Source organism: Peromyscus eremicus, chromosome 5, assembly GCF_949786415.1.
Source record: "Peromyscus eremicus chromosome 5, PerEre_H2_v1, whole genome shotgun sequence".
In the NCBI taxonomy this organism is placed as follows: domain Eukaryota; kingdom Metazoa; phylum Chordata; class Mammalia; order Rodentia; family Cricetidae; genus Peromyscus; species Peromyscus eremicus.
The window spans coordinates 84,400,078-84,412,562 of NC_081420.1; the positions used below are offsets into that span (position 1 = coordinate 84,400,078).

A 12,485-nucleotide genomic window follows, 5' to 3' on the forward strand; every position below is an offset into this window, starting at 1 on the left:
TCTTGACCGACAGGGAGCCCAGGCTAGCCTCGCCCTCCACATCCCGGGCCTCCATCGCACCTGGCTGCCTGCCTGGCTCCACTGGCGGGGGTCTGGGAGGACTCTCCGGGGGCGGGAACTGGGGGATGGGGGGGTCGGGAGGGGGCAGGGGGGAAGCGGGGACAGATCCGTCCACCACTTCCACACACCCCACCCCTTGGAAGCAGTCCCAGAGGAACGAGGCTCCCACCCGAGCCCTCCACCACCGCCACCGCCCCCACTCAGGTCCCCCACCGGATGGGGGTGTGTGCTCAGAGGCGTGCCTGCCTGCCTGCCTGCCTTCGACCCTCCCTCCCTCCCTCCCTCCCTCCCTCCCTCCCTCCCTCCCTCCCTCCTCCCTCCATCCCTCCCTGAGTGTGTAAACTTTGGGTGCGTGCATAGGTGAGAAGGCCCGTGTGGGTGTGCGTGTTGTCGGGTAGGCCGCATTGTGATCATGTGTGCCTGGGTAGCCTCAGTCCTGCATGGTTGCTTGTTTTGTGTGGGGGGGCGGGTGCTCGCGCGTATGTGTGTCTGCGTGTGTGTGTGTGTGTGTGTGTGTGTGTGTGTGTGTGTTTCCGCGCACGCACATGCACGCGGGCCTCTGTGCGTTCACGCGCCCTCGCTCGTGCGTGCGTGTCTGTGTGTGTGCGTGCACACATGCCCGAGTGTGTTTCTGGGTGCGCAAGCGTGTGTGTGGAGTCCCGCGCGCGCGCGCGCGCGCGCGCGTGTGTGCGTTCATGAGTATGAGTCCACGTGAAGTGGTGCCCTCGGGGGCTGCGACGTGCTCGTGGGTGTGGCTGCGCGTGTCGCCGGTGGGATGGGATGCCAGAGAGCCACAGTTGGTTGCCTCCGGAGCCCGACCCAGAGGCCAAGGCCTGGGCGCGGGCCAGTAGGAGTCAGTAGGGTGGTGGCCGAGCAGAGCACCCAGGTCCAAGATGGGCCCGACCTGGAACCTCCTGGTCCCAGGGCAAGAGGAAGTCAGGGGTCAGGCGCTGTCCCACTAAGCCGGCGGCAGGGGCAGCGGCGGAATTCTCTATGGAGGAAGCCGGTGCCCCAGAGCGGAGGGGTCCGTGCTGTGCTTTGAGAGGCCATCCTTCCCATCGCACACAGTCGGGTCCGGTCCAGCCGCGAGAAGACCCTTGGCTCTTCCTTGATGGAGGCAGCGTTGGGTGGGTGCGTGGCCGGGTGGCCCGGTGGCCGGGTGGCACTAAGAGAATTCTGGCCCCGTGACCTGCCTCTACCCCCACCGTCCACGGAGCTGAGCGCCCAAGAGACTCATGTTCCAATTTGCGCTGGACATCCTTGCCCGTGTATGTTTGTGTGGCTAGGCTTGGGGTTTGTGTCTGGGTGCCGATGAGTGCACGAGTGTCTGCATGTTTGGGCCTCTGGTCTTGTAGGCTCTGGCTTGGCTGTGCGTCCGCCTGCTGGACTCTGAGGCCAGCCAGCCGGCCCTCCTTGCTCAAGCACCGGGTGCTCCATCCGGTGAAGACAGACAGACTTTCTGGCCGCAGGGCCCTGCCCGAGCTGTCTCGTCCATTGGAAAGGGAAGACGTTGCCGAGTTCGGGCCTAGACCCACGCTTCCCTCCTAGTCCCGGACTCTCCAAAGGACGGGACTCTCCACAGGCAAGGTGGGAGGCACGGTGGCCGGGTGGGACTAAGGATACGTAGCCCAAGGGAATCCTGGCCCGGCCGGGGCCTGCCTCTGCCCCCACCGTGCACGCGCAGAGCGCCAAGACCCAAGTTCCAAGTTCCCTGGGACCCATGGGCCCAGGAGCATCTTGTGCGCAGCCCAGGCCCAGCGAGCCATTCTCCCGGGCGCCTCCGCCGCCGCCGCTTCCCGGGGAGGGAGGCTTCTTCCCTAGAGGAATGGATGGACCTGCTCGCGGTGGGGGTGGGCTGGGGGTGGGCTGGGGACAGAACCTGGAGCCCAGGAGCTGGCGTTCCAAGTTCCAGAGAGAGAACCAAGGTCCATCCTGGATGCCCACTCCCCCAATCCCCCACCCACCCACCCGCGCTCTCTCTAGAATGATCCCAGCCGTCCCGTCTTCCTCTCTCTCTCTCTCTCTCTCTCTCTCTCTCTCTCTCTCTCTGTGTGTGTGTGTGTGTGTGTGTGTGTGTGTGTGTGTGTCTCCTGGGGAGAAGAAGAAGAGGAGTAGGAAAGAGCAACGGGAGGAGGAGGAGGAGGAGGAGGAGGAGCCGAAAGTTCCCCAAGGGTGAGAGATGACAGTCGGGGCGACCACCCCATCCGTCCAGGCAGCTCACCTACCTCGGGGGAGCACCTGTCTCGGCGGATGGGTGACCCGCACGATCCGATCCGGCCGCCTTGATGGTGCCTACCTGGGCACCTCCCCTCCCCAGGAAGCCAGGAAAGAAGGTGGCAGAGCGCAGCCCGGGCAGGGCCACGAACCCCTCCTCCCACCCTCACGCCCACCCCCGGAGCCCACCTCCCCACCCCACCCCACCCCCGACCTCCACCTCCCCACCAGGACCCCCACGGGCACAGAAATGGCCTGCAGGTCAGAGGAGGGCTCTAAGGGGCCCCGAAGGCCAGGGGCTGGCTACCTGGCAAGAGGCCCCGGGGTGGGGCGACTCGGGGACCCAAGGCAGAGCCTGCCCTGGAAGGAAGGGAGGTCCTGAGGCGTCCGAGCCCGCAGCCCTGGAAACCCGAGCGGGGGAGCGGGAGGTGCGGGCGCGTGCGTGCACACCGGAGCCGCCCGAGGCCCAGGGAGAGGGAGGAGCAGGCTTGCGGGGCCAGTCAACCTGCCAGAGGCCCGGGTGGGCCCGGTGAGTGCGGCCGGCCCGTGAGGAACGGGAGAGGAGAAGGTCCTGGGGAAAGGCGGGCCACTGCCGGCCCTGGGCCCCTGCTGCGGGCCGCGGGCCAGGGGCCAGGGGCCGCGGACGCGGGCAGCGGGCTGAGGAGGGCCTAGCTGGCGGGCTGGAGCCGAGGGCTGGGGCTCGAGCCGGGCTCAGGGGCGGTGGGTGGGTGGGTGAGCTGGGCTCGGAGGGTGGCCGGCGAACTGAGGAGCTGAGCGCAGCGGCCAGGCTCTTGAGGCTCCCGGCGACGGGCGCCGTCGTCTACGGCCATACCACCCTGAACGCGCCCGATCTCGTCTGATCTCGGAAGCTAAGCAGGGTCGGGCCTGGTTAGTACTTGGATGGGAGACCGCCTGGGAATACCGGGTGCTGTAGGCTTTTTGCCTTGGCCACCTTTTGGCCTTGGAAAGGTCCTTTGCGGCCGCGGGCCCCCACGGGGCCACAGGGGCCAGCCCAGCCCAGCCTGGCCTCTCCGCGATGCCCTCCCTCTCGCCGGGAAGGCTGCCGCTCGCAGCCCTCAGGCGCGCTGCCAACCCACCAGGGGAGAAACACCCGAGTGGGGATCCCAGGACCCCCGAAGAAGAAGCTAAGAATCGGATGTGAGAGGCAGGTCTTGACCGACAGGGAGCCCAGGCTAGCCTCGCCCTCCACATCCCGGGCCTCCATCGCACCTGGCTGCCTGCCTGGCTCCACTGGCGGGGGTCTGGGAGGACTCTCCGGGGGCGGGAACTGGGGGATGGGGGGGTCGGGAGGGGGCAGGGGGGAAGCGGGGACAGATCCGTCCACCACTTCCACACACCCCACCCCTTGGAAGCAGTCCCAGAGGAACGAGGCTCCCACCCGAGCCCTCCACCACCGCCACCGCCCCCACTCAGGTCCCCCACCGGATGGGGGTGTGTGCTCAGAGGCGTGCCTGCCTGCCTGCCTGCCTTCGACCCTCCCTCCCTCCCTCCCTCCCTCCCTCCCTCCCTCCCTCCCTTCCTCCCTCCATCCCTCCCTGAGTGTGTAAACTTTGGGTGCGTGCATAGGTGAGAAGGCCCGTGTGGGTGTGCGTGTTGTCGGGTAGGCCGCATTGTGATCATGTGTGCCTGGGTAGCCTCAGTCCTGCATGGTTGCTTGTTTTGTGTGGGGGGGCGGGTGCTCGCGCGTATGTGTGTCTGCGTGTGTGTGTGTGTGTGTGTGTGTGTGTGTGTGTGTGTGTTTCCGCGCACGCACATGCACGCGGGCCTCTGTGCGTTCACGCGCCCTCGCTCGTGCGTGCGTGTCTGTGTGTGTGCGTGCACACATGCCCGAGTGTGTTTCTGGGTGCGCAAGCGTGTGTGTGGAGTCCCGCGCGCGCGCGCGCGCGCGCGCGTGTGTGCGTTCATGAGTATGAGTCCACGTGAAGTGGTGCCCTCGGGGGCTGCGACGTGCTCGTGGGTGTGGCTGCGCGTGTCGCCGGTGGGATGGGATGCCAGAGAGCCACAGTTGGTTGCCTCCGGAGCCCGACCCAGAGGCCAAGGCCTGGGCGCGGGCCAGTAGGAGTCAGTAGGGTGGTGGCCGAGCAGAGCACCCAGGTCCAAGATGGGCCCGACCTGGAACCTCCTGGTCCCAGGGCAAGAGGAAGTCAGGGGTCAGGCGCTGTCCCACTAAGCCGGCGGCAGGGGCAGCGGCGGAATTCTCTATGGAGGAAGCCGGTGCCCCAGAGCGGAGGGGTCCGTGCTGTGCTTTGAGAGGCCATCCTTCCCATCGCACACAGTCGGGTCCGGTCCAGCCGCGAGAAGACCCTTGGCTCTTCCTTGATGGAGGCAGCGTTGGGTGGGTGCGTGGCCGGGTGGCCCGGTGGCCGGGTGGCACTAAGAGAATTCTGGCCCCGTGACCTGCCTCTACCCCCACCGTCCACGGAGCTGAGCGCCCAAGAGACTCATGTTCCAATTTGCGCTGGACATCCTTGCCCGTGTATGTTTGTGTGGCTAGGCTTGGGGTTTGTGTCTGGGTGCCGATGAGTGCACGAGTGTCTGCATGTTTGGGCCTCTGGTCTTGTAGGCTCTGGCTTGGCTGTGCGTCCGCCTGCTGGACTCTGAGGCCAGCCAGCCGGCCCTCCTTGCTCAAGCACCGGGTGCTCCATCCGGTGAAGACAGACAGACTTTCTGGCCGCAGGGCCCTGCCCGAGCTGTCTCGTCCATTGGAAAGGGAAGACGTTGCCGAGTTCGGGCCTAGACCCACGCTTCCCTCCTAGTCCCGGACTCTCCAAAGGACGGGACTCTCCACAGGCAAGGTGGGAGGCACGGTGGCCGGGTGGGACTAAGGATACGTAGCCCAAGGGAATCCTGGCCCGGCCGGGGCCTGCCTCTGCCCCCACCGTGCACGCGCAGAGCGCCAAGACCCAAGTTCCAAGTTCCCTGGGACCCATGGGCCCAGGAGCATCTTGTGCGCAGCCCAGGCCCAGCGAGCCATTCTCCCGGGCGCCTCCGCCGCCGCCGCTTCCCGGGGAGGGAGGCTTCTTCCCTAGAGGAATGGATGGACCTGCTCGCGGTGGGGGTGGGCTGGGGGTGGGCTGGGGACAGAACCTGGAGCCCAGGAGCTGGCGTTCCAAGTTCCAGAGAGAGAACCAAGGTCCATCCTGGATGCCCACTCCCCCAATCCCCCACCCACCCACCCGCGCTCTCTCTAGAATGATCCCAGCCGTCCCGTCTTCCTCTCTCTCTCTCTCTCTCTCTCTCTCTCTCTGTGTGTGTGTGTGTGTGTGTGTGTGTGTGTGTGTGTGTGTCTCCTGGGGAGAAGAAGAAGAGGAGTAGGAAAGAGCAACGGGAGGAGGAGGAGGAGGAGGAGGAGGAGCCGAAAGTTCCCCAAGGGTGAGAGATGACAGTCGGGGCGACCACCCCATCCGTCCAGGCAGCTCACCTACCTCGGGGGAGCACCTGTCTCGGCGGATGGGTGACCCGCACGATCCGATCCGGCCGCCTTGATGGTGCCTACCTGGGCACCTCCCCTCCCCAGGAAGCCAGGAAAGAAGGTGGCAGAGCGCAGCCCGGGCAGGGCCACGAACCCCTCCTCCCACCCTCACGCCCACCCCCGGAGCCCACCTCCCCACCCCACCCCACCCCCGACCTCCACCTCCCCACCAGGACCCCCACGGGCACAGAAATGGCCTGCAGGTCAGAGGAGGGCTCTAAGGGGCCCCGAAGGCCAGGGGCTGGCTACCTGGCAAGAGGCCCCGGGGTGGGGCGACTCGGGGACCCAAGGCAGAGCCTGCCCTGGAAGGAAGGGAGGTCCTGAGGCGTCCGAGCCCGCAGCCCTGGAAACCCGAGCGGGGGAGCGGGAGGTGCGGGCGCGTGCGTGCACACCGGAGCCGCCCGAGGCCCAGGGAGAGGGAGGAGCAGGCTTGCGGGGCCAGTCAACCTGCCAGAGGCCCGGGTGGGCCCGGTGAGTGCGGCCGGCCCGTGAGGAACGGGAGAGGAGAAGGTCCTGGGGAAAGGCGGGCCACTGCCGGCCCTGGGCCCCTGCTGCGGGCCGCGGGCCAGGGGCCAGGGGCCGCGGACGCGGGCAGCGGGCTGAGGAGGGCCTAGCTGGCGGGCTGGAGCCGAGGGCTGGGGCTCGAGCCGGGCTCAGGGGCGGTGGGTGGGTGGGTGAGCTGGGCTCGGAGGGTGGCCGGCGAACTGAGGAGCTGAGCGCAGCGGCCAGGCTCTTGAGGCTCCCGGCGACGGGCGCCGTCGTCTACGGCCATACCACCCTGAACGCGCCCGATCTCGTCTGATCTCGGAAGCTAAGCAGGGTCGGGCCTGGTTAGTACTTGGATGGGAGACCGCCTGGGAATACCGGGTGCTGTAGGCTTTTTGCCTTGGCCACCTTTTGGCCTTGGAAAGGTCCTTTGCGGCCGCGGGCCCCCACGGGGCCACAGGGGCCAGCCCAGCCCAGCCTGGCCTCTCCGCGATGCCCTCCCTCTCGCCGGGAAGGCTGCCGCTCGCAGCCCTCAGGCGCGCTGCCAACCCACCAGGGGAGAAACACCCGAGTGGGGATCCCAGGACCCCCGAAGAAGAAGCTAAGAATCGGATGTGAGAGGCAGGTCTTGACCGACAGGGAGCCCAGGCTAGCCTCGCCCTCCACATCCCGGGCCTCCATCGCACCTGGCTGCCTGCCTGGCTCCACTGGCGGGGGTCTGGGAGGACTCTCCGGGGGCGGGAACTGGGGGATGGGGGGGTCGGGAGGGGGCAGGGGGGAAGCGGGGACAGATCCGTCCACCACTTCCACACACCCCACCCCTTGGAAGCAGTCCCAGAGGAACGAGGCTCCCACCCGAGCCCTCCACCACCGCCACCGCCCCCACTCAGGTCCCCCACCGGATGGGGGTGTGTGCTCAGAGGCGTGCCTGCCTGCCTGCCTGCCTTCGACCCTCCCTCCCTCCCTCCCTCCCTCCCTCCCTCCCTTCCTCCCTCCATCCCTCCCTGAGTGTGTAAACTTTGGGTGCGTGCATAGGTGAGAAGGCCCGTGTGGGTGTGCGTGTTGTCGGGTAGGCCGCATTGTGATCATGTGTGCCTGGGTAGCCTCATTCCTGCATCGTTGCTTGTTTTGTGTGTGGGGGCGGGTGCTCGCGCGTATGTGTGTCTGCGTGTGTGCGTGTGTGTGTGTGTGTGTGTGTGTGTGTGTGTTTCCGCGCACGCACACGCACGCGGGCCTCTGTGCGTGCACGCGCCCTGGCTCGTGCGTGCGTGTGTGTCTATGTGTGTGCACACATGCCCGAGTGTGTTTCTGTGTGTGCAAGCGTGTGTGTGGAGGTCCGCGCGTGTGTGCGTGCATGAGTGTGAGTCCAGGTGAAGTGGTGCCCTCGGGGGCTGTGACGTGCTCGTGCGTGTGGCTGCGCGCGTCACCGGTGGGATGGGATGCCAGAGAGCCACAGTTGGTTGCCTCCCGAGCCCGACCCGGAGACCAAGGCCTGGGCGCAGGCCAGTAGGAGTCAGTAGGCTGGTGGCCGAGCAGAGCACCCAGGTCCAAGATGGGCCCGACCTGGAACCTCCTGGTCCCAGGGCAAGAGGAAGTCACGGGTCAGGCGCTGTCCTACTAAGCCGGCGGCGGCAGCGGCAGCGGCAGCGGCGGAATTCTCTATGGCGGAAGCCGGTCCCCCAGAGCGGAGGAGAGGCCATCTGTCCCACGGCACACGGTCGGGTCCGGTCCAGCCGCGAGAAGACCCTTGGCTCTTCCTTGACGGAGGCCGCGTTGGGTGGGTGCGTGGCCGGGTGGCCGGGTGGCACTAAGAGAATTCTGCCCCGGTGACCTGCCTCTACCCCCACCGTCCACGGAGCTGAGCGCCCAAGAGACCCATGTTCCAACTTGCACTGGACATCCTTGCCCGTTTATGTTTGTGTGGCTAGGCTTGGGGTTTGTGTCTGGGTGCCGATGAGTGCACGAGTGTCTGCATGTTTGGGCCTCTGGTCTTGTAGGCTCTGGCTTGGCTGTGCGTCCGCCTGCTTGACTGTGCGGCCGGGCGGCCCTCGTTGCTCAAGCACCGGGTGCTCCATCCGGTGAAGACAGACAGACTTTCTGGCCGCAGGGCCCTGCCCGAGCTGTCTCGTCCATTGGAAAGGGAAGACGTTCCCGAGTTCGGGCCTAGACCCACGCTTCCCTCCTAGTCCGGGACTCTCCGTAGGACGGGACTCTCCACAGGCAAGGTGGGAGGCACGGTGGCCGGGTGGGACTAAGGATACAATCCTGGCCCGGCCGGGGCCTGCCTCTGCCCCCACCGTGCACGCGCAGAGCGCCAAGACCCAAGTTCCAAGTTCCCTGGGACCCATGGGCCCAGGAGCGTCTTGCGGGCCGCCCAGGCCCAGCGAGCCATTCTCCCTTTTCCCGGGCGCCTCCGCCGCCGCCGCTTCCCGGGGAGGGAGGCGTCTTCCCTAGAGGAATGGATGGACCGGCTCGCGGTGGGGTGGGGCTGGGGGGCTGGGGTGGGGTGGGGACAGAACCTGGAACCCAGGAGCTGGCGTTCCAAGTTCCAGAGAGAGAACCAAGGTCCATCCTGGATGCCCACGCCCCTACCCACCCACCCACCCGCGCTCTCTCTCGAACGATCCCAGCCGTCCCGTCTTCCTGTGTGTGTGTGTGTGTGTGTGTGTGTGTGTGTGTGTGTGCGGGCGCGCGTGTGCGTGTGTGTCTGTGTGTGTGTGTGTGTGTGTGTGTGTGTGTGTGAGTGTTTGTCCTGGGGAGAAGATGAAGAGGAGTAGGAAAGAGCAACGGGAGCAGGAGGAGGAGGAGGAGGAGGAGAAGCCGAAAGTTCCCCAAGGGTGAGAGATGACAGTCGGGGCGACCACCCCATCCGTCCAGGCACCACACCTACCTCGGGGGAAGCACCTGTCTCAGCGGATGGGTGACCCGAACGATCCGATCCGGCCGCCTTGCTTGTGCCTACCTGGGCACCTCCCCTCCCCAGGAAGCCAGGAAAGAAAGCGTCAGAGCTCAGCAGCCCGGGCAGGGCCACGAACCCCTCCTCCCTCCCTCACGCCCACCCCCGACCTCCACCTCCCCACCAGGACCCCCACGGGCACAGAAATGGCCTGCAGGTCAGAGGAGGGCTCTAACCGGCCCCGAAGGCCAGGGGCTGGCTACCTGGCAAGAGGCCCCGGGGTGGGGCGACTCGGGGACCCAAGGCAGAGCCTGCCCTGGAAGGAAGGGAGGTCCTGAGGCGTCCGAGCCCGCAGCCCTGGAAACCCGAGCGGGGGAGCGGGAGGTGCGGGCGCCTGCGTGCACACCGGAGCCGCCCGAGGCCCAGGGAGACGGAGGAGCAGGCTTGCGGGGCCAGCCAACCTGCCAGAGGCCCGGGTGGGCCCGGTGAGTGCGGCCGGCCCGTGAGGAACGGGAGAGGAGAAGGTCCTGGGGAAAGGCGGGCCACTGCCGGCCCTGGGCCCCTGCTGCGGGCCGCGGGCCAGGGGCCAGGGGCCGCGGACGCGGGCAGCGGGCTGAGGAGGGCCTAGCTGGCGGGCTGGCGCCGAGGGAGGGGTGGGGCTCGATCCGGGCTCAGGGGCGGAGGGTGGGTGGGTGGGTGAGCTGGGCTCGGAGGGTGGCCGGCGAACTGAGGAGCTGAGCGCAGCGGCCAGGCTCTTGAGGCTCCTGGCGACGGGCGCCGCCGTCTATGGCCATACCACCCTGAACGCGCCCGATCTCGTCTGATCTCGGAAGCTAAGCAGGGTCGGGCCTGGTTAGTACTTGGATGGGAGACCGCCTGGGAATACCGGGTGCTGTAGGCTTTTTGCCTTGGCCACCTTTTGAAAAGCCTTGGAAAGGTCCTTTGCGGCCGCGGGCCCCCACGGGGCCACGGGGCCAGCCCAGCCCAGCCTGTCCTCTCCGCGATGCCCTCCCCCTCGCCGGGAAGGCTGCCGCTCGCAGCCCTCAGGCACGCTGCCAACCCACCAGGGGAGAAACACCCGAGTGGGGATCCCAGGACCCCCCGAAGAAGAAGCTAAGAATCGGATGTGAGAGGCAGGTCTTGACCGACAGGGAGCCCAGGCTAGCCTCGCCCTCCACATCCCGGGCCTCCATCGCACCTGGCTGCCTGCCTGGCTCCACTGGCGGGGGTCTGGGAGGACTCTCCGGGGGCGGGAACTGGGGGATGGGGGGGTCGGGAGGGGGCAGGGGGGAAGCGGGGACAGATCCGTCCACCACTTCCACACACCCCACCCCTTGGAAGCAGTCCCAGAGGAACGAGGCTCCCACCCGAGCCCTCCACCACCCCCACCGCCCCCACTCTGGTCCCCCACCGGATGGGAAGGGGGTGTGCTCAGGGCTGTGCCTGCGGGCCTGCCTGCCTGCCTGCCTGCCTGCCTTCCACCCTCCCTCCCTCCCTCCCTCCCTCCCTCCCTCCCTCCCTGAGTGTGTAAACTTTGGGTGCGTGCATAGGTGAGTAGGCCCGTGTGGGTGTGCGTGTGTTCGGGTAGGCCGCATTGTGATCATGTGTGCCTGGCTAGCCTCATTCCTGCATGGTTGCTTGTTTTGTGTGTGGGGGCGGGTGCTCGCGCGTATGTGTGTCTGCGTGTGTGTGTGTGTGTGTGTGTGTGTGTGTGTGTGTGTTTCCGCGCACGCACATGCACGCGGGCCTCTGTGCGTGCACGCGCCCTCGCTCGTGCGTGCGTGTCTGTGTGTGTGCGTGCACACATGCCCGAGTGTGTTTCTGTGTGCGCAAGCGTGAGTGTGGAGTCCCGCGCGCGCGCGCGCGCGCGCGCGCGCGTGTGTGTGTGCATGAGTATGAATGAGTCCACGTGAAGTGGTGCCCTCGGGGGCTGCGACGTGCTCGTGGGTGTGGCTGCGCGTGTCGCCGGTGGGATGGGATGCCAGAGAGCCACAGTTGGTTGCCTCCCGAGCCCGACCCAGAGGCCAAGGCCTGGGCGCAGTCCAGTAGGAGTCAGTAGGGTGGTGGCCGAGCAGAGCACCCAGGTCCAAGATGGGCCCGACCTGGAACCTCGTGGTCCCAGGGCAAGAGGAAGTCAGGGGTCAGGCGCTGTCCCACTAAGCCCGCGGCGGCGGCAGCGGTGGCGGCGGAATTCTCTATGGCGGAAGCCGGTCCCCCAGAGCGGAGGGGTCCGTGCTGTGCTTTGAGAGGCCATCCGTCCCTCGGCACACAGTCGGGTCCGGTCCAGCCGCGAGAAGACCCTTGGCTCTTCCTTGATGGAGGCAGCGTTGGGTGGGTGCGTGGCCGGGTGGCCGGGTGGCACTAAGAGAATTATGCCCCGGTGACCTGCCTCTAGCCCCACCGTTCACGGAGCTGAGCGCCCAAGAGACCCATGTTCCAATTTGCGCTGGACATCCTTGCCCGTGTATGTTTGTGTGGCTAGGCTTGGGGTTTGTGTCTGGGTGCGGATGTGTGCACGAGTGTCTGCATGTTTGGGCCTCTGGTCTTTTCGGCTCTGGCTTGGCTGTGTGTCCGCCTGCTGGACTCTGCGGCCGGCCGGCCGGCCCTCGTTGCTCAAGCACCGGGTGCTCCATCCGGTGAAGACAGACAGACTTTCTGGCCGCAGGGCCCTGCCCGAGCTGTCTCGTCCATTGGAAAGGGAAGATGTTCCCGAGTTCGGGCCTAGACCCACGCTTCCCTCCTAGTCCCGGACTCTCCAAAGGACGGGACTCTCCACAGGCAAGGTGGGAGGCACGGTGGCCGGGTGGGACTAAGGATACGTAGCCCAAGGGAATCCTGGCCCGGCCGGGGCCTGCCTCTGCCCCCACCGTGCACGCGCAGAGCGCCAAGACCCAAGTTCCAAGTTCCCTGGGACCCATGGGCCCAGGAGCATCTTGCGGGCCGCCCAGGCCCAGCGAGCCATTCTCCCGGGCGCCTCCGCCGCCGCCGCTTCCCGGGGAGGGAGGCTTCTTCCCTAGAGGAATGGATGGACCGGCTCGCGGTGGGGGTGGGCTGGGGGGGGGGCTGGGGACAGAACCTGGAGCCCAGGAGCTGGCGTTCCAAGTTCCAGAGAGAGAACCAAGGTCCATCCTGGATGCCCACTCCCCCAATCCCCCACCCACCCACCCGCGCTCTCTCTAGAATGATCCCAGTAGTCCTGTCTTTCTTGATTCTCCAGGTGGTAGGGAAGGGTGCGTGTGCGTGTGCGTGTGCGTGTGCGTGTGTGTGCCTGTGAGTGTGTGTGTGCGTGTGTGTGAGTGTGTCTCCTGGGGAGAAGATGAAGAGGAGTAGGAAGGT

The 12,485-nt window shown here is 67.0% G+C and overlaps 1 protein-coding gene and 3 non-coding genes across 4 annotated transcripts in view; 3 read left to right on the plus strand and 1 right to left on the minus strand.

The window, feature by feature from the left end:
- Positions 1 to 6,934, minus strand: part of LOC131911083 (atrophin-1-like) — a 24,996-nt gene extending 18,062 nt beyond the window's left edge. Inside the window, exons 1-9 of the mRNA XM_059263045.1 lie at positions 6,632 to 6,934; positions 6,219 to 6,529; positions 4,570 to 4,719; positions 4,243 to 4,417; positions 3,197 to 3,562; positions 2,784 to 3,094; positions 1,127 to 1,276; positions 800 to 974; positions 8 to 118 (exon numbers count right to left, since the gene is read on the minus strand). Of these exons, the coding sequence (XP_059119028.1) occupies positions 8 to 118; positions 800 to 974; positions 1,127 to 1,276; positions 2,784 to 3,094; positions 3,197 to 3,562; positions 4,243 to 4,417; positions 4,570 to 4,719; positions 6,219 to 6,529; positions 6,632 to 6,934 (2,052 nt within the window). The remainder of the gene's footprint in view (positions 1 to 7; positions 119 to 799; positions 975 to 1,126; positions 1,277 to 2,783; positions 3,095 to 3,196; positions 3,563 to 4,242; positions 4,418 to 4,569; positions 4,720 to 6,218; positions 6,530 to 6,631) is intronic.
- Positions 3,093 to 3,211, plus strand: LOC131912172 (5S ribosomal RNA). Its single transcript, XR_009379569.1, has one exon. It is a non-coding gene; the product is annotated as a 5S ribosomal RNA (ribosomal RNA).
- LOC131912183 (5S ribosomal RNA) lies at positions 6,528 to 6,646 on the plus strand. The gene has a single exon (XR_009379580.1). It is a non-coding gene; the product is annotated as a 5S ribosomal RNA (ribosomal RNA).
- Positions 6,935 to 9,931: 2,997 nt separating the features above from the next.
- Positions 9,932 to 10,050, plus strand: LOC131912194 (5S ribosomal RNA). The gene has a single exon (XR_009379590.1). It is a non-coding gene; the product is annotated as a 5S ribosomal RNA (ribosomal RNA).
- Positions 10,051 to 12,485: the final 2,435 nt, after the last annotated feature.